The sequence below is a fragment of the Physeter macrocephalus genome, chromosome 4 (assembly GCF_002837175.3).
Source record: "Physeter macrocephalus isolate SW-GA chromosome 4, ASM283717v5, whole genome shotgun sequence".
NCBI lineage: Eukaryota > Metazoa > Chordata > Mammalia > Artiodactyla > Physeteridae > Physeter > Physeter macrocephalus.
The window spans coordinates 73,203,193-73,226,110 of NC_041217.1; the positions used below are offsets into that span (position 1 = coordinate 73,203,193).

Genomic DNA, 22,918 nt, shown 5'->3' on the forward strand with positions numbered 1-22,918 from the left:
GCTTCAGGGGCAGGACTCCTCTTTCCCCCACCTCCTGAGGCAGAAACTTAGGGTTTTCTCTGCTTTTCTTAGGGTCAGAAGCCAGAAAGGGCTCCTCTTCCACTTCTTCAGGGACAGAAGCCTCTCCTATCCTTCCCGTAGGGGTGCAGATCCTTACCTCAGCATACTTAAGAGCTAACGGTGTTTCCTCAGCACTGCCACTCCAGAGGCAGGACCTGGAGGCCCGTCTGCCTTGCCTCCTGCACAGGAGCGGCCCTTCGGAGAGGAGGGAGGAGTGGAGAGGCCAGGGAACCGTTCCTTCCCCTCCCCCACTTGTCCCTCTTGCCCCCCAGTCCCTGGCAATCCCCACTTCCCCCTTTCTAGGACTTCCCATCCATCCACTCCCTGGCCTTTTCCCGTCTCCCGGCTGCAGCCATGGAGTTACAGAAGGGAAAGGGGGCGGCAGCAGCAGCAGCAGCAGCAGCAGCTGCTTCGGGAGCAGCGGGAGGTGGAGGAGGAGCGGGAGCAGGAGCCCCAGGAGGGGGGAGGCTGCTACTTTCAACCAGTTTGGATGCCAAGGATGAGTTAGAGGAGGTAGGTGTGGGGGGGTGGGGAAGGGAGTTAAGAAATGGGGTTGAGGAGGGAAACTGGAGCGAATACGGGGTGCGGGTGGGGGAGGAGGCCTTCACGTGTTTTCTAAGACAGCACAAACACTGCTACAGACTTCCTGCTCGTGAAGGAGGAAGTGTGGGTCAACTTCCTGGACAGGTCGAAACAGCAACAGCAGCTACTAATGTGAAAATTGGCGGGGGGGGGCGGTGTTGATGAGGAAGGGATACAGCATCCAGATCAACTGAATTTATTTTTGACATTCCTTTCCCATTACAGGCCACAGCTATTATTGATATTTACCCTGTTTCATCTTAGGTCATATATTGAGTTGAGAAGTAATTTATGTGTGTGTAGGTGTCTGGGGGGCTGATAGGAGCTTGCAGTAGACCGTGGACCCTCCTGTTAGATAGTATTGACTTCATGTAGACACCGTCAATTGCCAGTGATGTTAACTGGGCATTTAGAATGAGTAAGGACTTAAGGAAAAGTGAGTTGTGTTTTGTTAGGTAGTGGGGTGAGGTGCGGGGTGAATGGGACCTAGGGGACTCTCCTTCAGAACCAGGTAGCACACACACAAAGGAGAGAACACATAGATGCTGAGAAAGAGGGTAGGGTGAGGCGATGCAGTGGGCCTGAATGGGGATTTTAGACTACTGAATAATTGACCCGACCCTCCCCGACTTGTTCCTCTTGCCCTGTCCCTGACAATCCAGAGTTGATCATTTATCCCTTTCCACTGCTATACATGAAAAGACGTACTAGGAATATGATACCCAGAAGTGGGACCTGATTGATGGACTGTTTATAAGACCTAATGCATTCAACTTAGTGGTTATCCAGGGACAGGATGAGTAAATTATTAGGCTCTGGCTTTTCACTGGCCATTTCCCTGCTTCTAACTTTGTCACTGCTCTTTATCAGATGTTAGAGGGTGGTCAAGCAGATAGGTGGAGTTCATAGTTTAAATTTGAAAAAAATGTTGGTGCAGATACAAGATACAAGGTGGTAGAACATACATGCAAAAATGAGCTTTGTGAATCAAGGAGCGGCTGGATAGCAACTTTGTGAATTATCCATCACAAGTGTCTGTTCACAGACTGGCTGGCTTCCCATCATGCTTCTCCCCTATAATTCTGTGTGCATTTAGATGAATCAAAGTTTGTTTTCTGCTGTTGTTTTTATCAGCTAAGGTAGATATAATCAGGAACATAAACAATACTTCTAAAAGTAATGTATTCCCAAAATAAATACAAGTGACTTTGCCAGGATTAACTGGCAATTTAAATTGTCTGCTTTTTTAGAAATGGCCACTGTCATTGTCAAAGTATTTATTGAGCCCTGTGTTCTAGTACTGAAACTCTAGAATTGTAGCAAGAAAGTCATTGACTACCTTTGATCCCTACACCAGTTGGGTGGAGGGGAAGACACCCCAAGGGTGGTGAAACTCTGTTTATTCCCCACCGTGATTGCTGGAAAGGTCGTCCTGCTCTAATTTGTACCACAGCATCCTGTTCTTCTGAGCAGTGATACGTTTGCTAGTAAGCGAAATGATATGGCAGAAGGGGACCACTAAAGAGAGGAAGCATTTATTTTCTTGCTTTTTTGCACTGTCTTGAGAGTGAACTTTCAACTGTTTCCAGAGAGAAGGGGGAGGGAGGGTCTCCTTTTTTTCCTGATATCCTTTGTGGTGTAGATGTTTCCCAGAATGTGTCGGCCTCCCCTCTTTCCTTCTTTGCCCTATGCTCTTTGCATTTGAATTTTCCATCAAGCCTTGCCACTGCTTTTAACCCCATGGTTATGTGTTTCCCAGTATGGGGTTCCCACTAGACGAAAGTGTCTCTAAGGTCAAGACTTACTGGTTTTTTCCTCTGGGTCTCCTCACAGATCTCTGCACACAGAAGTTTTCAAAACCTGGTGTTGACTGATCTCAGCTTGTTCTGGCTTGGTTATTTTCCAGCATAGGCCCACCTATTGCCCAGGAACACAGAGGCAGTAGCTTCCTGACCAGATACATACTTACTCTGTGCTGAGTCTGATAGGAAAATAGAATGAGGAAGACCCAAGGCCTGCCTTCCAGAGCTTATCATCTAAAGACTGAGTTAACACACTCACAAGAAAGGTAAAAACAAAAACCCAGCGAGGGTAGTGAAGAGACTGGAGTCATTACAGCTGGGAGTGATGAGGAAAGGCCCTTAGAGGCCTGGAGTATGAAGCACTGGTGAAGAGCATCCCAGTCAAGGACTGTGACTCTTCTACCCAAGGGAACATTTGTTGTATACTTTCTTCTCTTTGGCCCTGTTCTTCTCTTTGAATGGGGAATTCTTGCCCATCCCCGTCCAGATTTGAGGAATGAGATGAAAATAGTGCCAAAGATTGGAGGCGTTTAGAACATGTAGCTCCTAGTTTCACAAGCCTTCAAAGCTCCCGGTCACTCCTCTGTGGAGAAGGACCCTGTCCACTTTGAAATCAGGCTAAAAGCAGAAGCTGTGGCCCAAACAAGTTAGAACTTCCTCTTAAGCTGTGGACAGGTCTCAGGGTTGCATTTGGTTAGAGCTATGTCCCTTCCAGGTTTTCTCCAAGGAGTAATTCACGTCCAGTCTGTGAAGATTCTCCAGGGAATGGGCTTTGAGTCATCTCTAATTTTTTTCCCCTTAAATCCTCATTTAACATAAAAGTGACTCTTGGTTGTAGAGTACTTGGAACCCAGTTCGATCAGTAGTTCTTTACTAATGTGGGTCCTTGGGGATTTTGTAGGTCAGATCATATCTTCTTTTTCCTTAAGCCTTTGGATTTTAGTCCCTCAAGGCCACTGACTTCCCATAAAGGGGCAGTATTTAATATACAGGGTTTTTTAAAATTAATTTATTTATTTATAGCTGCGTTGGTCTCCGTTGCTGCGTGCAGGCTTTCTCTAGTTGCAGCAAGCAGGGGCTACTCTTCGTTGCAGTACGCGGGCTTCTCACTGCAGTGGCTTCTCTTGTTGTGGAGCATGGGCTCTAGGCGTGCGGGCTTCAGTAGTTGTGGCTCGCCGGCTCTAGAGCGCAGGCTCAGTAGTTGTGGCGCACGGGCTTAGTTGCTCCGTGGCATGTGGGATCTTCCTAGACCAGGGCTCGAACCCGTGTCCCCTGCATTGGTAGGCAGATTCTTAACCACTGAGCCACCAGGGAAGCCCAATATACAGTTTTTAACAAACTGTATGTTCACCTGGCTGAGGGAGGGGAAACTGAGAGGTTAGAGCAATCCTCAGACTTCAGTCTCCAGCTTCAGGTGTATACCTGCAAACTAGAAGACCTCCCCGCTTTCCACCCCCACTCCATCTACTGCTGCTGTCATGGAAACCATGGTCAGGTAGTTTTAGTGCTAGAAAAATTATTTTAGAAGCTCCTAGAGATGGTAAATATTTACTCAGCTCTCTGAGGTGCTGTTGTGAAGGGCTGACTCTGAACAGAGTCATTCTGCCAGCAATTGTTGGCAGCTGCGTGTGTGATTCCATCTTTACAAAGGGCCTCTGGAGACTGGGGGGAAGAGGGGTACTGCTGCTTGATTGTAGGGATCTGGCTTCCTGCAGCCCTCTTTGAGGGGATGTGGTCCTTCAGTCATTCTGAATGATTTGTAATTAGTTCTCCCATCTCTGTTTGGAAAAGTAGTTTCTGTAGTTCAGGAAGAGCAGCATCTTTTATATACTTCTATTGCCTAGGAAGGACTGACCCTCACATTTCTTTCCTCATTGCTTTTTTCCATGCCTCCAAATTCTGGACTCTCCCACTTTCTACATCCTTAGCTGGGCCTCCCTGTTCCAAGAGGCCACTTTTATTTCTTGACTGGGCAGTGACCCATAGAGTTGACTCAGGCCTCTGAGTGGAGTTTAGAATATCGAGGAGGGGCCTAGAGAAACCTGGTTTAGTCCAAGGTCTCTGTGTTACATCATAGCTAGAAACTAGGCCAGCCCGTAGTGCTGTGTATCCAGCTTTGTGTGAGGACCTTGGTGCAGGGTCCATCCGTCAGGCCTCCTCCCCTCTCCCGTTACTCTTCTCTCGTAGAAGGCAAAAGTAGGAGAGGAAGCTTTGCAGCCTGGTCAGGGACTTACCCATGTCCTGTAGTAGGAGGGCTCAGTTTTCAGGGATCTTTGAGGGCATGCCATTAGAAGTAGTGTCAGGGGGCGTTGGGGGGGCGGTCTGGTCCTCATGGACTTAGTTGTGTGATCGCTGAGCTTTTTCATAGATGGAATAGAGTCTAATTCAACTGAGGCTACCTGCTAGGTGCTTTCATGTATGTTATCTTGTTTAATCCTCAGAGCAACCGTGTGATACAGGCTTTGTCTCTATTTTTCAGGTAAGAAAACCAGGGTATTATAAGTAAAGGATTAAATAAGTCTTGGTAAGTTAAGTAACTCACCTAAGATTAGCCTAAGGCTTGCCAGTGGTGGAGGGATCCTCTCATCCTTGCTTGTCAGTTGGCTCCTCAGCCAGCTGCTCTTTTGACTTCCCTTGCATCTCTGTTGATTCAACAGATATTTCTTCCTTTTAGACGGAAGTAATATGTAGGGTTTTAGGATGCTGTGCTGCTGCTTGCTCACCATCTTCCTCCACTCTGAAACTGTTTGTTAACCCAGGCCGGATAAGCAAGGCCTCCCAGAGCTGCCAGCAAGAACACCCTGGATTTAGCAGCTGGAGGAACTGGTCCTCCAGTTATTGATAACTATCTTAGGAGGAGAGGGATAAGATTTAAAAAGAGAAAATACAACCTGAGGTTTTTTTCCTCCCTGCCCCTATCATAGAAGAGCTGGGCTAGGTAATGATGGATCTCAGAGTTTGTGGGAGTGGTGGGTTGTGAGATTTACAGCTCAGCTTTCCTGTGATCTCACAGCTCCTTTTCACAAGTACGCAGGTGCTGTTGATTAAGGCTAAGCACGCTTATCTGACCTAATTTGGAGGATAGTCAGACCTGATGCTGGGTAGTGACGTTGTCAAACCTGGGTGGCTTTGGGCCTAATTTAGGTTGAATTTTTGTAGCTATGGGAGCTCCTTGTCTTAACACTCAGTTCTGCTTTGCTCTTAGGTAGGGACGGACGTAGGCAAACTCAGGATGATGGTCAAAGGAGAAACATGGTGGTCTTTCATTCCTAGACCTCTTTCCTGTTGTCCTTATTTGTCGGTTCTTGACAATGTGGTAGTTCTCAACAAGATGTTTTGTGATGACCTTTAGGATTGGGGGAGGTAAATTGTCTGCCTTTGTCCCTGTTTTGCTAGCATCATTATCACTGGGAATTGGGAAGTGGTTTGCTTAAACAGTTTTGGGGTTAATCCTCAAGATAAAATTTTAAAAGACTCAGGAAGTAGTTTAGGTGGTAATAATGGAGAGGCTCACTGACTTAAATGAGATACATTTTGTTAATATCTTCTCAATGTTTAGTATTAAATGCTTTGGAACAGGATCAGTGACTTAAGATCTCCTTAGAAGGTTGAGCACATGCTGTCTTAGAGTTAGCCTTTGTAATTAAGAATGGTCCTTGGGGGATTCCCTGGTGGCGCAGTGGTTGCGCGTCGGCCTGCCGATGCAGGGGAACCGGGTTTGCGCCCCGGTCCGGGAGGATCCCACATGCCGCGGAGCGGCTGGGCCCGTGAGCCATGGCCGCTGAGCCTGCGCGTCCGGAGCCTGTGCTCCGCAACGGGAGAGGCCACAGCAGAGGGGGGCCCGCATACCACAAAAAAAAAAAAAAAGAATGGTCCTTGGATGGACTTTAATGCAGCTCTCCCCACGTTTGTTTGACTAGAGACCCAGGAAGGTTTTAGTTTGGCCTTTTGTTCTTCATTAGTCCTTTTCTTTCCTACACTCATTTTTTTTTTTTTTTTTGTGGTACGCGGGCCTCTCACTGCCGTAGCCTCTCCCGTTGCAGAGCACAGGCTCCGGACGCGCAGGCTCAGCGGCCATGGCTCACGGGCCCAGCCGTTCCGCGGCACGTGGGATCTTCCCGGACCGGGGCACGAACCCGTATCCCCTGCATCGGCAGGCGGATTCTCAACCACTGCGCCACCAGGGAAGCCCTCATTTTTTTTTTAAAGTTTGTTTTTCTCTTTTTGGAGGGACATTTCAAACATAAAAAAATAGAATAGTATAATTGCCCTGGAGCCATCACTCTGCTTCAGTACTTATCAGTACATGGCAATCTTGTGTTATCTCCCTTTAGTCTCCTCTGGATTATTTTGAAGCAAATCCAAGCTGTGTCATTTCATCTGTAGGTATTTCATATGTATGTCTGTGAGAGATGGACTTTTTTCTTTTTAACATAGCCACAGTTTCATACCTAAAAATATTAACAATAATTCCTCAGTGTAATAATATACTCATTGTTCAAACTGACTGTCTCATAAAATTTTTTTTTTAAAGGTTTTTTTCCTTAAGTTCCTCAGGTGCTTTATTGGTGTTTTTGTTTTTTCTTTTTCGCCCTGTGGCACGGCTTGCGGGATCTTAGTTCCCCAACCAGGGATTGAACCTGGGCCCACAACAGTGAAAGTGCAGAGTCCTAACCACTGGACCACCAGGGAATTCCCATAAATTCTTTTTATAATTGGTTTTTCAGATCAGTAATCAAACAAGCATCACACATTTGTTGCATTCAGTTGACATATCCCTTAATTTTTTAATAACTATTTTAAAATAATTTAAAGCTTAGAGAAAAATTGTGAGACATAGAACTCTCATATACTCTTCACCCAGATTCACCAATTGTTAACATTTGCTGCATTTGCTTTTTCATTATCTCTCTATATACATATTATTTTAATGTTTTGAGAGTAAGTTGCAGCCGCAATGCCACTTAAGATTTAAATACTTCTGGGAGTATTTCATAAGAACAAGGATCCTCTGTTACATAATCCCTGTTTTATTATCTAAGTCGGAACATTTAACATTGATACGTTACTCTTATAGTACATATTCATATTTTACCAGTTGTCCCGATAATGTCCATTATAGCAGTCCAGGATCACACATTGCATTTAGGTGTACTATCTCTTTAATTCTTAGTCCTATCTCTGTCCTTCACCTTAAACACTTTGACAGGCCAGTTATTTTATAAATCTCTCTCAATTTGGGTTGTCGAAATTTCTTCATGATTAGACTGAGATTATTCATTTTGGGCAAGAAAACCATAGAAGTGATGTTTAGCCTTTTCAGTGCACCATATCAGAGGCGTGTATGTCAGCTGTCAATTTGTCTTGTTATTTAGGATATTAACTCTGATCACTTGGTTAAGGTGGTATCCTTCAGGATTTCCTACAGTTATTTTCTGTTTGTAATTAGTAAGTATTTTGAACCTATGTAAATAGTCTCTTGTGAAAGTTTTGCCTCTGGTTTTAGCATTCATTGATGATATTTGCCTGAATCAATTATTATTCCTGTCATTCCTTCTGCATTTTTAGTTGGCATTCCACTGTAAGGAAGAGCTTTCCCTTCTTTATTTATCATGTATGTACATATCTATCTATCAGCACGGACTCATGGATTCTTATTTTATTCAAGGGGTTGAAATCTTAAGCCTCTTTTTTTTTTTGGCCACGCCTCGTGGTCTGTGGGATCTTAGTTCCCCTACCAGGGATCGAACCCAGGCCCCGGCAGTGAAAGCGCAGAATCCTAACCACTGGACTGCCAGGGAATTCCCTTAAGCTTCTTTTAATACATGGGGTTCTCCCTCCCTGCTTTTTTCCTTGCAATTTAAATGTTAAAGAAATCAGGAAGCCTGTCGTGAGTTATACATTCTGGACTTTGCTGATTATATCCTCATGGTGACTTGACTTGTAAACTGGTAGTTAGGTCTAGAGATGTGATGAGATTTAAATTTTTAAAAAGCTTTATTGGGGGCCAGAAATACATCACAGGTGGTGGTATGGAGCACTCTGAATTTTTTCTCACCCCTTCACAGAGGTTGGAAAGATGTATGAGCATTGTGACATCGATGACTACTGGTGTCTCAGAGAGAGAGGCCAATGACGCCCTCAATGCCTACGTGAGTATAATACTCTCCCCGTACCCATTTCTGCTTCTTTGAAAGCTTTCAGACATGATCAAAAAGTTGGAAAGAAAAAAAAAAAGATGGAAAGACTTCAGTGGTTAAGAACTAGGGGGTTGAAGTTAAGGTCTTGGTTTCCTGAACCAGGCTTCCCAACTCCTCTCTTTCTTTCTTTTATTTATTTATTTACTTTTTTTTTTTTTAACATCTTTATTGGAGTCTAATTGCTTTACAATGGTGTGTTAGTTTCTGCTTTACAACAAAGTGAATCAGTTATACAAATACATATGTTCCCATATCTCTTCCCTCTTGCATCTCCTTCCCTCCCACCCTCCCTTTCTTATGGTGAGATAAAAGGCCTAGTACATATTGTAGACATGTTTAAAGAGAATATACTTACATATTAAAATCTAAAAAAATTATAAGTTACTAAATGGTAATGTTTTGTTTTTGTTTTTTTTTTAGCCTAAATAATTGTATTTGATATTTATTTATTTACTTTTTATACAGCAGGTTCTTATTAGTTATCTCTTTTATACATATTAGTGTATATATGTCAATCCCAATCTCCCAGTTCATCCCACCACCACCACCCTCTCCTCTCTTTCTTTCTTAATGTGGGAATCCCATCTGTTGGAGCCTTAGGTGTCTTTGAATAACAACTTTAAAAAATAACTCATAGTTCTGTGGTGGCTTTTTTCTCTGTAAATCATTCTCACATATTTGATCTTTTACATTTCTTAATCAGTCTGTGAGGTTGAAAGGATTCAAAGTAATACATGTAAAGGATTTAGAGTAGTTTCTGGCACATAGTGAATGTTCAGTAAATATTTCTTACTTATTAGTACTAATTATTCTTATTATGTCTTCACCTTACAAATATCAGAGGTTCAATGATTTGCCCAAGGTCTTGACTTGGTAGGTGCACTTGTTAATCCATGAATGACTCTTTGCAGCTCCCTTTCTACTAAAGGCTGTTAAGGTCTGGTAAAGGTGTGGAGTAGGGTTTTTTTTTTTTCTCATTTTAAACACTCTTTTTATTTTCTGCCTCTATCCTTCATCAAGCCTTGGAGAAAGCAGTATGGGTCCATCCTTTCTCTCCACCTCTCTTCTAAAACAGATGCCCCATCACTTTTAAGAGAAGGAAATCATCAGATTTAAGAGTTGATGATTCTCCTTTGCAGGTCACTCAAGAGTCCCAAATTTTCTGGGAGCAGCCGTGCTCAAGAACTTTCCTCCTGTGAGTGACAACTAGTTTTTTCTTTCCTCATATCCCAGGTATGCAAAGGCCCCCCCCAGCACGAGGAAATCTGCCTGGGCCTCTTCACGCTTGTCCTCACCGAACCTGCCCAAGCCCAGAAGGTAAGACTCCCTTCTCTGTACCCACACTCCCTTCTCAGATATGATCTGAGAATATGGTAGAACTTATGGTTTAACTGGAATAGTACCACACCCTTTGACCAGGGCTAGATCATCTTGTTCTTCAAATACAGTTGCAACTCCCTTTTCACTCAGTAAATTGGTCACTCTGACTAAAGTCCTTTCTCTTTTTCCAGATTCTGAAGCTAAAAGGCAAGAAAAGGCAGTTGTGAGAGTGAAAAAGCATTTAGAGAGTTTTAAATTGTAGACTTAGGGGCTTCCCCGGCAGTCCAGTGATTGAGACTGCACCTTCCAGTGCAGGGGGTGTGGGTTCGATCCCTGGGTGGAGAGCTGAGATCCCACATGCCTGGCAGCCAAAAAACCAAAACATAAAACAGAAGCAATATTGTAAAAAATTCAATAAAGACTTAAAAAAAAATTGTAGATTTATGAGTCAAGGCTATTAGAGTTGGGATTTAATCCAGAGAAGAGCACAAATATAAGCAAGTCCGTTGAGAGTTCTTATCCAGAAGAGCGTGACTTGTAGTTTGCATGTTTTATCAGTGCAGGTGAACAGAAACCAGGTTTAACATTGAAGCAAGCAGGATTTAAATTAGACAGCTTGGGAGTTCCCTGGTGGCCTAGTAGTTAGGATTCCGGGCCTTCACTGCCGTGGCCCAGGTTCCTGAAAGCCACGCAGGGCAGCCAATAGATAAATAGATAGGTAGATAGATAGATAGATAGATAAATAAATAAATAAATAAGACAGCTTAACGTTAGGTGTGGCAGTAATAATGTAGTGATTAAGAGTACACTGGAGTTAGACTTCCTGCGGAATACTGTATGAAAATTAGTCTGAGGTTCTTCACAAATAGAAGAGTCTCCTTTATGTAGAATGGTTTAAGAGAAGTCCTTCCTGAGGCGAGGGACTGAGCAGGATGATCTCTTTGGATTCCATTCTTTCTGTAAGAAAGGAGCAAAATCCTGTCTTTTGCCTCTCTAGATTTCCACTTTCTTTGTCCTTGAGTCTTGCATGATGGTTTAGAAACATATGTCTGGTATCTGGCATTAACTGCATGACACTGACAGAGAAGAGCTTGGAGAGGGGGAATTCACTGTTCTCCTTGCCCCTTCCTTGAACAAAAGGAGTGTGGAAGGAAACAAACATGCTCTGTGTCCAGCATTGTGTTCGACTGTATCCGGACACATTTCATTTATTTATTTGTTTTTTCTTGGCTGTGTCTGGTCTTCGTTGCGGCACACAGGATCTTCGTTGTGGTGTGCGGGCTTCTCTCTAGTTGTGGCATGCGGGTTTTCTCTTCTCTAGTTGAGGCGCGCCAGCTCAGTAGTTGTGGCGCGCAGGCTTAGTTGCCCTGCGGCATGTGGGATCTTAGCTCCCCGACCAGGGATCGAACCTGCGTCCCCTGCATTAGAAGGCGGATTCTTTCTTTCTTTTTTTTTTTTAATATCTTTATTGGAGTATAATTGCTTTACAATGTTGTGTTAGTTTCTGCTGCAGAACAAGGTGAATCAGCTATATGTATACATATATCTCCATATCCCCTCCCTCTTGCGCCTCTCTCCCACCCTCCCTTTCCCACCCTCTAGGTTGTCACAAAGCATCGAGCTGATCTCCCTGTGATATGCAGCAGCTTCCCGCTAGCCATCCATTTTACATTTGGTAGGGTATATATGTCAGTACTACTCTCTCACTTTGCCCCAGCTTCCCCTTCCCTCCTGGAAGGTGGATTCTTTATCACTGGACCACCAGGGAAGTCCCAGACACATTTCATTTAATCCTCTCAAAAAGCCATGTGAAACTGGTGGCTTTGTTCTCTTCCCCCAAACCACTCCCAGTGTACCTGTAAGAAACCTGGAGGTCAGACACATTGTCGTTTGTTCAAGGAAAACCAAGGGAAAATCATTCCCAGGGACAAGGACGGATGCGCATGGTCCCCTGGCCTAGCTGTTTGAATTAACCTCAGGGGAAGGACCTACGGGCGTGGCAACCTGATGTATTTGTAATCCTGATGCCAACTGGAACAGGATCTGGGGTGAGGGTGGGTGGTAGGGCAGCAAGTATTCACAAGTTGGTGAATGGCCTTGGGAACCGATGCCCTTGGTTTCCCAGCCCATTTGTGGGCTGGGACATTGTGGAGTTAAATTGGTATTTCAGGGACTTCCCTGGTGGTTCAGTGGTTAAGACTTCGCCTTCCAGTGCAGGGGGTGCAGGTTTGATCCCTGGTCGGGGAGCGGAGATCCCTCATGCCTCGTGGAAGCAATATTGTAACAAATTCAATAAAGACTTTAAAAATGGTTCACATCAAAAACATCTTTAGAAAAAATTTAGCATTTCATTTTCATACTGAATTTATCATCGAGATCCTTGAAGACAAACGAATGTCTCCACTCTGGTGTTGTTAACCAGTAATGTGATCCAGCCCAGCCCCTCTGTTTTAAAGAAAGTGTTGGCAAAGATGGCGGTGAAGGGTTGGGGTTAAGGTTGTTTTCTCTCTCGTGGGTTTTTATACATACAATTAAAATCTTATTTAGTCATCTCAGTGCAAATTCATCTTGCCCACTGGTTTTATTTGTGTTTCAGGTGAGATCTGAATCAGCTAGGGTACATCAGTAAACTTCAGTGAAGGGGGCAGGGCCCTGTGGTATTTCTAGCTCTTTGCCTGACCTGGCAGTGAGAGGCCACAGGGCTATGCGTTATAAATGCTTATTATGTCATGAATTTGGCCATACAGACATGACAAGGGACTAGAGCACCTTGTCTTCTTTTTGCTCTATGACAGCCCCATGAGGGTGGCCCAGGCCCTCACCTCAGGTCTCATAGTTGGTTGATAGCTGCACCAGGATTATGTGCACATGCTGGAGGTTTCCAAGTACATCCCCTACTTGGGAGCCTTCTAGGCTGACAGGCACCCAGGTCAGGCCTTTTCAGACAAAGGGGGTGGAGATGGGAATTAGAAGGACACAGTTTTAGGCAAGTGAGGAACTATCAGGTAGTGACTCATTCAGAGGCCTTGAGCCAGGTCAGAGTATGGTGAAAGAATCTGTGACCTCTTACTGCTTTAATCCTTCTCCCTAAAAGGGTGATTATCTTACAAAATACTTTCTGTACTGCAGAAGTTTTAGGTAGGAGTTACTGATGAGGACTGATCCTAATGCATTGTTTTAGGCTTCAGCTTAAAACAAGGGGAGTGTTTCCTAAGGGTTTATTTGGAGTTAATTCTGTCACTGGAACAGAAGCCTCAGGGTGGGTTGGAGATTCTGCTGTTCCTACATCTCCATGGGCTGAGAGGTGGGAGGTGGGGATGCTGGAGAAGGTGGTAGTGGAAACTGAGTCTTAAACACATCAGAAACCTGCTCTGGGAAGGCATGAGCTGAGCAGCCTCTGTCAGTGCTGGCAGGCAGGTTCAAAGAGTTAGGACCAGCTCTCTGGGACTTCTTAGTAGGTGGAGCTAACACGAGAACTTAGTTAAGGAGAGAGCAGTCAGGTATTGGTGGAGAGTGGAACATGCATGGCGTGGATTTTGTTCCAGTTCTACCTTCTTAACTTGCGTTGGCAGCTCTTGTGTTTATATTATTTCAGTTTATTACCTATTTGATGTCTGAACTGAATAGCTGGGAGCAGGCCTGGCTGGGGGACTGCAGCGTGGTGGGAGGCTAAGTTGGAGGCCTTAGCTTCTGTGCAGCCTCTCGCAGTCAGTAGATCCAGGTGATAGGAAAGGATTTAACATCGATGCCAAGTTCCCTCTTCATCAGAGGTCAAGTCCAGGCCCTGGCAGTTCTTGGTTCAGGTGCTTCTCTCAGCAGGCAGCTCCAGAAAGAAAGCTGGGGGCTATGAGGGCCTAGGCTGGAATATCCCTACTCCCAACACAGGACAGATACGCTACCTCAGCACCATTCTGTCACCTCTCCTTTCTTTTGAGACCCTCTGTTTGCCACTGAGTTTTTTTCCCCATCCACTTATCTTCCAAGCCAGGCAGCAAACTGGCACAGAGTTTGGAGAGACAACTGCAGCATCAGGAATATGATACTCCTTGTACCCAGCTGCCATGTGTTACCAGCAGTTGTGGTTGATAAGGTCCCAGATGGAGCATGGAATTAGGCAGACAGAATCTGCTTGCTTCATCTGACCCTATGTCTCCTGAGGGGCTGTCCTCCTTCCCTGTCCTGGGTCTCTTCTGCATTTCTGGGATTTCTGCTTTTGTTTTGAACAGACAGGGCTCCTCTCTGTTCTCCTCTCTGCTCCTCCACTACTATTTAGTAGTGTCTCTATCTTTGGCCTGACATAGGTTTCCCTTCTGCCTCTGCTTCCCTCAGTCCTCTGCCCATTCTGTGACTCACTCCTCCAGGGGAGGCTCCAGGGCTGAACCACATTACTGACCAGCACAGTTGGCAGTAGGTCACTGGGTTCTCTTATCTCTTTCTTGTTCCCTTGCTTGTACTTTTGATCTCCCAGCCCTCCCTCTGCAGATGCATTCAGAGGATAATCAAATTCTCCTTTGGATATGAAAAGTTTATGGCACATGGGGGAATCTCTACGTGTTCGTATTTTTATCAGATAGATTGTTTTGACTTAAGGACAGTAGAGGAAGTGGAAGTAACAATAGCTAATCTCTTAGGAGTCCCTAGACACACCAAGGCCAGGGAGCAGGGGTCTTGAGGAATATCAGTACTTCTCTTTTGAATGCTTAGGATGAACGAGTTTAGAAATGTAGCAGTCACAAAGCCACTCTAAACGCTTACCTACATCCTCAGCAGCCTCGTTTCCTTTTAGTTATTTCTAACGGTGGTATGGGGTGGTTAAGAGCATGGAGTGTAGAGTTGCAGTGCTGGGACCTGAATCTTCCTTTTATCTCTAATGTGACCTGGGGCAAATCACTTTAACCTCTCTGTGCCTGTTTCCTCATCTGTAAAAACAGAGATGTTAATAAATAGGGTGATTATGTGATTCAAATGCAATAAAGAGAATATAAAGTTTGTGCACAATGCCAATGCATGTTCCCTATTATAATTGCTATTATTGTTGATGCTGTCCTTGCTACTGGCCTTCTGAGGTTGTGGGATACTGCCTATCTAAATTTTACCCTTTGTGCTGAGACCCGGCCAGCATAGAACTCAGCAGGCTAAGGAGATTGCTAATGAGGTCCCACAAGATGGTCCTCCAGGAGTCTGGTCTCTTTAGAGAGACAGGGTGAGAAAAGCTCTAGCGGGAAGAGAAACAAGAGCTCTCAGAGGAAATTGGCATGCCTTCCCTCACCTCCTCCAGAGTTGGGTGTGCTTAAGGACTCCTCCTTTTTCAATACTTGGCAGAAGCAAAGGGCAGCCCAGAGAAAAGAAGAAAGGTGTTTTAGTTAAGGAAGTTCTGTTTGGTTCTGCCCTTTCTTTCCGGGGTCCTGGTCCCTGGAGGCTCTTTCCTTAATACTCCTAGCCTTTTGCTTCATCTGGCTGTGTCAATACAAGTCTAAAAATCTCTTTGAGATCCTTTCCAAGCTAGTCAACCAAACCCATTCTGCAGTGACCTTTTACTGGCAGATGAAAAGCAGATGGCCTCCACCTGGTTTTGCTCAGCTGGTGGCATCAAACAGTGTGACGCTTCCTAAGAAGGGAGGTAGGGGACAGGGAGCCTTTCTTAGCAGGCTTTTCTGCCTATTAGAGTAGGTCAGTCTCTTTTCCCCACCCTATGTGACGGAGCAAGGGGTAGGCCTGGGGTGGAAGGATGGCATCCAGAGTGGAAAGTCTTTGCGTTGGTGGTATAGTGGTGAACATAGCTGCCTTCCAGAGTGGAAAGTCTTTCGTTGCCACTCATATCGCATTGGTGGTATTTAAGTTGGAGAGGCCAGGGGGCAGGGGGCCCACTATGAGTGGGATCAGGAGCCTATCCTCAGCTTGCTGGCTGCTCACAAACCTCACTTCTCACAGTGTTACCGGGACTTGGCTCTGGTGAGTCGTGACGGCATGAATATTGTCCTGAATAAAATCAACCAGATACTTATGGAGAAGTACTTGAAGTTGCAGGATACCTGCCGCACTCAGGTAAGGCCAGAAAGAAAAGAGAGATCCAGCTTAGAGACGTAACAGAATGGATCCTCTCCTAAGGGGAAGGGAAGGAGGAATCGGGGGTAACCTACCACTACCTTTGTACACCTAAATTCTAATGTGATTGGATTAGCCCCTTTCTCAAACTCACAGGCCTTTCTCTTCATCTGTCTTTTCCTCTCTCCTTTAGTTGGTGTGGTTGGTACGGGAACTAGTGAAGAGTGGGGTTCTGGGAGCCGATGGTGTTTGCATGACATTCATGAAGCAGATTGCCGGTGAGTTGGATGGCAAGAACGTAAAGAAGAAAGGAGAGCAGCCCAGAGCATAAATCCAGGCAATGGAGAATGATTAAGTACCTGAGGGACTTACTCCTGGATTGCTTAGACTCTTTCCTTTTGACCCAGGCATGTTCTGGCCATGTATGTTGCAGAAAGAAATTGAAAAATTACTGGGGGCCTTTTGAAGCAATAAGTCTCGCCTCCTTTTCCTTCCTGCCAAACTCGAGGCCTGGTATAAAATAGTTGGCCTATTGTAACCAGTCCTCACTCTGGGGTTTCATGGCATATCGGATCAGGAAGAATCTGGAAGGAATGGGGAGAGAAGTAAGGGCAAAATAATTGGTTCTCATCACACTGTACTTTCAGAAACCCAGGCATCTTCTCTGGCTCCACCTCAATGTTCTGAACATTTGGGGCCAGTTTGAGGGACGAACTGTGTCACAGAACAGACCCTGACATTTAGGTTTTGTTATCTTCTTGGCATCAGTGACATCTGTCTGAGCCACTGCATATCCAAGAGGCCTGCCCCTGCTACTTCTATTCCCAAAATTACATGTGTTTGTTTAAAAATGACCCTGCCTCTCTATCTCACCATTGCCCCTTGGTTCTTTGCTTCCTCTTCAGGATTTTGTACAACACCGATGCTCCTGTTGTGATGTGTATAAACCTTAATCTATGTGATGTGTGACTCTGTGAACATGGAATTTTTAAATTAGGACCTGGGGCAAGGCATAGCATTGTTGTGCTGGCTGTTTTTATCCACTCTCCTGGTACTCTCTTCCCTGTTTGGCTTCTCCCAAATAGGGAGTCCCCACTTCTCATCCTAAGACTTTGGTCTGGCATTACTGAATGTTTAATTCAGCCCCAGGACGTTTCATAGCAAGCACTCAAGACTGTGATACCTGGAAGCAAGAAACCCTTGGCCTGTCATGAGCCTGACACAGGATTTCGGACATCCAGTGGCTGGACTGCAGCTCTTGCCAGCCACCTGCACTTCTCAGGCCCTGTCTGAAATACCATCCTTTCTTTCCAAGCATGGGCTTTTCATATCTCCTTCCCAGACATTCCCTTTCAGGGGTCAGAGTATTCCCATTCCAACCCCCTGTCTATGGAAAAGTAGCAGTTCTGGTTTCTGGAAAAATCCCAAACCTTCCCTTCCCTTCTCTCTGGAGTCAAAGGGGGAAACTTTAAAGCGTGACAGAACAGAAGACAGTTTTTCCAGCACTCAGAACATCAGTGATGGGATAACAGTTAGGGATGGACCAGTAGGATGGTGAAGAAGTGTACTGGATTAGCTGAGTCACTAATCAGAGCCATTCTGATTCTCTGTTTTCTCCCCCTTTGATCAGGTGGGGATGTTACGGCAAAAAATATCTGGTTGGCAGAGAGTGTTCTGGATATCCTGATGGAGCAGAGGTAGAGTCTATCGTGAAGGGTGGGACAAGAGCCAGATATGGCCTCAGTGGGTGTGAGTGTGGGAAATGGGGATGCAAAGGTTGTGTGAGGACTGTTAGTGGCCCAAGAACACCTTAGGTTAGAGGGGATGAGGTGGGGGAGGGAGAGACCAGTGTATTGGTGGCAAGTGAAAGAATTAATGCCATGGTATGGCCCAGGGATGAAGGAGTGGGAAAGAAAGTCTTTGCTAAAATCTCTCGGAGCCCAGGAAAAACTCGTTTCATCTGATAAGGGTTTATTTTTGATCCAGACCTCCATGGAATGTTTATCTTTGGGGGGAGGTGGGGGAGAATGAGCTCAGCAGAGTAGGGCCAGCCAGCCACCCAGGCCTGGCAGGTACCCCTTTTCTCCCTTCCAAGACTATCCATCCTACCCATGCCCCCCTTTTGTTGAAGTGGCACAGGCGGTGGTGGGAGTGAGGAGGTCACTGAGACCTGTGGTACAGAGGGCATGAGGGGGCATGTTGGGCTTTCCAGCTGATTCTTTCCCTTCCCCATCAAAGTAAAGGACCAGAAAATATGAGGGCTGTTCCATATATGAACTTGTTTGGGGGTGAGGCCTACCTCTGAGTCCTGTGGCCTCAGTCTTCCTGTTGCTTGATTTCAGAGTCTATTTCTGGGAGAGGACACCAGAGTAGTCACGTGATTGAGAGGGCTGATAGCCTCCATATTTCCGATGGTTTAGAAGAATGGACCTCCTCCCTTATTCACACTTGTGAAAGAGGTGGCTGTGTTCTCTGCTCTGCCGGAGCTTGAAAGCTGTGCCAGGTCTGCCGAGCAGTGCCACCTAGTGCCCTGGGCCTGGATGCGCAGCTGCAGGTGCGGCTGGCGGCACTTCTTCCGTCTTTGGTACCAGCACACAGCACATGAGATCCTAGTGGTTTCTTACCAGGTCTCTGCTTCTCTTAGGTCACTGTGCCTTCCTAACGCCCTGGGTCAGAGGGTTTCACTTTCATCTCTCTTTCTGTTCATTACCCCATCCCAGGATTCAGATACATTCATCACCTCTACTAGCAAATCTTCCTAAAAAGTGATTTTTCTCATTTTGTCCCTGGTGCCAGATACCTCCTGTTCCCATACCTTAAAGCAGAATTCAGCTCATTTGGGCAATTAGAGTGCGGTCTTAGTGTACAGGTGTCAGATAACTGCCCTACCTTTTCTCCTGCCCTCCAGAAAACTCACATCCTTTGATGCAAGTGAGTCCCTAGAAGTTTAAAACTGTCCTCTTCCACACCTTCCCTCTCACTCCTTCCCAAGTGTTTCCAGGGCTATGGAATTAAAAGATAGCAGGTGTGGGAGGGAGACCCATCCCTGTGTCCTTGGCTGCTGCTTTCATTCTGTGAAAGGAAAAGCCCAGAGGCTCTTAATTAGGTGGCTTGAGCACTTTTCCGGAATCAGGATGTTGCCTGGTTGGATTAATTAAACTCCCTGTCTTCTTCCTCTGGTTCCCTGCCTTCCAGCAGGGGTGCCAAAGCCCTTACAAACTACTTACTTGGGGGAGACAGCTCCCCAGTTTTGGTGCTTTGAGCCAGCATTGGAGTCTTTGGAATCTCCCCACTGTGTCTTAACACCAAGCAGCAGGGAACGCACAATTCTTTCATTCCCCCCTTTCCTCAGGGAACGTCTAAAACTCCTGGGAAAATAGGTTTGCTATCCAAAATCTCGTTCTCCTTTTCAGGTTATGATTTAAGGCAGGCGACTCACTGACTGGGAGTGGGATCAGTGGCCAGAGAGCAAAGGCAGGGGAAGGTCTGTGACATGGTGGGCTGCTCACGACAAGCTGACAAGTGTGTTCTGAAATCTCCAGGGTCCTGAAAGGGTCTTGGTAATCCCCAGAGGTCCTTGGGCCACACTTTATGAACCACTGACTGAGGGACACTTCCAAACCTTTTTCTTCATAGTCTGAGCCAGGCAGAAGCTCTGGCTTATCTCTGTCCCTTGTACCTTGACAGTGCTTGGCACATGATAGGCACTCAGTTAATGTTTGAGTGACGGAGTCAACAAACAAAATTATTTTATTGGAAGCTAAGTTCTTATGTGGTAAAGAGAGATTGCTTTTATTTAGCACTTACCTTTATTGGGCACTTGGTAGAGTGGGAGGAAGTTGTCCCTTAGCTGTACCTTAGCCAGTTAATAGTCCAAGATAGATAACGACAGCAGGAGCGGGCAGTTCAGGAACCAAATACTTACTCCCAGAGTGCTAATCATCAAACATCTGTGAGGCACTGGAGCCAAGTGTGGGGGTGAATTGGGAGGGTCTAGACGGAGTACAGGTGCCAGTGTCTTCCCTCCCTGCAGGGAGTGGGTATTGAAGAGCAGCATCCTCATTGCCATGGCTGTTTACACATACCTCCGCCTCATCGTGGACCACCATGGGACCGCCCAGCTGCAGGCCCTGCGGCAGAAGGAGGTGGACTTCTGCATCTCACTGCTTCGGGAGCGGGTGAGGACAAAAACAGTGTGGGGAAGTGAAACCCAGGATGGGATGCCTCTTTCTGTTCTGTGTGGTGACCTGGGGCCAGAGATGTTGTGTTGGAGAGATGGAGGTGGTTCAAGGTCGGTTGTTTTTTCATCACTCTAAGACAGATGAGGATAGAAGGGTGGAGAAATTAGTGTGGAGTAGCCCTGGTTCCTAGAATGCTGCCAGTTACGCTGGCATCCAAGGGATTTTCCTGGTCAGCTTCATGAACACTGTTGCACAGCACACCACAGACAGAAGCTGTCTTGTGTTCCCACTGTTAGGTTGTCTCCCCCACCTACCCACCTGGGTAACTGCCGTGATCACATGGGATTGTGAATTGTCCACTGTCAGATCTCCCAAGAGAGACAGATGCTAGAGTTAAGCTGTCTAATGCAGTGGCCGCTAGCCATATGTGGCAATATAAATTAAAATGAATTGAAATTAGGGCCTTCCCTGGCGTTCCAGTGGTTAAGACTCTGTTCTCCCAATGCAGGGGGCATAGTTCAATCCCTGGTCAGGGAACTAAGATCCCGCATGCCACACAGCGTGGCCTAAAAAAAAAAAGATTAATTGAAATGAGATAAAAATTTTAAATTTAGTTCCTTAGTTGAATTAGCTACATTTCAAGTGCTCATTAGCCACCTGTGGCTAATGGGTATCCTTTTGGACAGCACAGATAGAAATCACAGAACCATAGAATAGAATTCTGTTGGACCAAGCAAGTTCTGGGGTAAGATGTCTGGGGCTCAACTTGCCATCCCTAGCCTTTCTGAGTCTTAGTATCCCTTGACCTGGAGTGAAACAATTCTTGGAGGACAGGGCAACGGATTAATGTGAAAACCAGCAGGGCTTCCGCAGTTTCCAGTAACCTCTCATCCTTGATATCAGTCCCCCACTTCAGCTGTCTTCCCCTGAACAGCTTGGAGCCAACCCTTGGTTCCAGAAAAAATCGTATAACCCCTTCGACCCTCTTTCCTCCCCTCCCTAGAACATGTTGTTCCTTCCTCTCTGCAACAGGTAAACAATCCATGTTTCTATTCCCTTTCCTGTTTCCTGCCATCCACCCCATCTAGTTCATGGAATGTTTGATGATTGGCCGAGACCTCGTAAGACTACTTCAGAATGTTGCCAGGATACCAGAATTTGAACTGCTTTGGAAAGATATTATCCATAACCCTCAGGCCTTGAGTCCTCAGTTCACAGGTAAGCAAGGGTTAGGGCAGCCTGTCCTTGAGAGGTGACGTCAAGAGGGCAGAGGTTGGTGGATAGGAGGGCGTTGGCAGTCAGATTGAGGAAGCTTGGGACTGGGCAGTCTCTGCCAAGCACAGCTGGGTGTAGGAACGGCAGGGCACACAGAACGGTTCAGGTGCTTCCCGCCCAGACAGCCCCTACTTGGCAGGCTCCAGCTGTCATTTAAGAGAAAGTGAGACAGAGAACTGTGATCCTCCTCCTCCTCCTCCTGTCCCGGCAGCTCTTTGGCTCAAGAGGGGAGCTGATGACCAGTTTCCAGCTTCACTGAGTCTGTCAGGGGTGTCAGAGGTCAGCTTGTGAGACTGAGTCAGCAGAGGGGCTGGAATTTATCCTGTAAGCGAAGGCTCCTGCGCAGGAGCAGTCATGCCTCTGAATTCCAAGGATCCAGCTTGGCCAAAATCCTCTTTGGGGGAGAAAAAGAGTCTCTGTGTGCCTCTGCCAGCAAGGCCCTTTACATTTCCCTTCCCTTCCCAGGGTCCTCATGGTCTAAACAGTGACTGTGCAGCTTTGCTCCCCACCCCGTGTCCAACACACACGTGTGTGTGCGTACATGTGCACACATAACATTAGTGCAGTAGTCAGGAAAGGAGATGAAAGCCCTGGTTTTACCTTATGTTGTACTGCTCTTATATTGAACATGTATTGAGTTGTTTTGAGTGCCTACTGTGTGCTAGGCTCATGTATGTTAACTCATTTAATCCTCAGGACACCCCTGTAAGATGGATATTTTACTTTCCATGTTTACAGGTAAAGAAAATGAGGTTCAAGGAGATTAAGTAATTTGCCCAAGGCCACACAGCTAGTAAGTGTCAGAGGCAGGATTTGGATCCAGGTCTGTCTGACTCCAGAGCTCGTGCTTATGCCACACCCCACATTGATCGCAGGGCCCAGTGATGGGACCGTCAGGAGCAGGAAGAGAGGCTAGGGCTCCCCATATTTTCCCCTAACTTTCCCACATGTTGCCAACTGGAGTAAAGTGAGTAGGGGGCTCTGGATGTCCAGGAGAAGAAAAGAATGAATATATCTTGGTCCTGGGGATGGTGGTTGGTTGGAGCAGATCATTCAGGTGCTGGTTAGAGCCCCAACTTATACCTGTGCTCGACCTCTTGGTCATGTCTTAGAATTTCCCCATGAGCAAGACCACTGGCCATCAGTACCTGGCTCAGGTTGCCCACCTGCCTTCTATTCCTTCTGGTCCTCAGTCTTCTCTTTTCTCTTCCCTTGCACACTTGGTTCAGGTATCCTACAGCTTCTTCAGTCAAGAACATCTCGAAAATTCCTAGCGTGTCGTTTAACCCCAGACATGGAGACTAAGCTCCTCTTCATGACATCCCGGGTAAGCTAACCTACTGCAGCAGGAAGAGAAGCTGCAGGTGCTGGCCTAGGCTTCTTCCTTCAGCCTGTAGATGTCTTACTATTGGTTACTGCTGGGTGGAGGGGTGGTCAAGTGTGTGATTGGGCA

General features: G+C 46.1%; 1 protein-coding gene across 1 annotated transcript in view; it reads left to right on the forward strand.

The window, feature by feature from the left end:
* The first annotated feature begins 403 nt into the window (after window positions 1-403).
* The window catches only part of INTS3 (integrator complex subunit 3), a 38,019-nt gene continuing 15,504 nt past the window's right edge, over window positions 404-22,918 (forward strand). Inside the window, exons 1-9 of the mRNA XM_007130264.3 lie at window positions 404-573; window positions 8,513-8,596; window positions 9,878-9,961; window positions 15,896-16,009; window positions 16,203-16,287; window positions 17,640-17,706; window positions 20,043-20,187; window positions 21,279-21,408; window positions 22,695-22,792. Coding sequence (XP_007130326.1) covers window positions 415-573; window positions 8,513-8,596; window positions 9,878-9,961; window positions 15,896-16,009; window positions 16,203-16,287; window positions 17,640-17,706; window positions 20,043-20,187; window positions 21,279-21,408; window positions 22,695-22,792 — 966 coding nt within the window. The 5' untranslated portion in view covers window positions 404-414. The remainder of the gene's footprint in view (window positions 574-8,512; window positions 8,597-9,877; window positions 9,962-15,895; window positions 16,010-16,202; window positions 16,288-17,639; window positions 17,707-20,042; window positions 20,188-21,278; window positions 21,409-22,694; window positions 22,793-22,918) is intronic.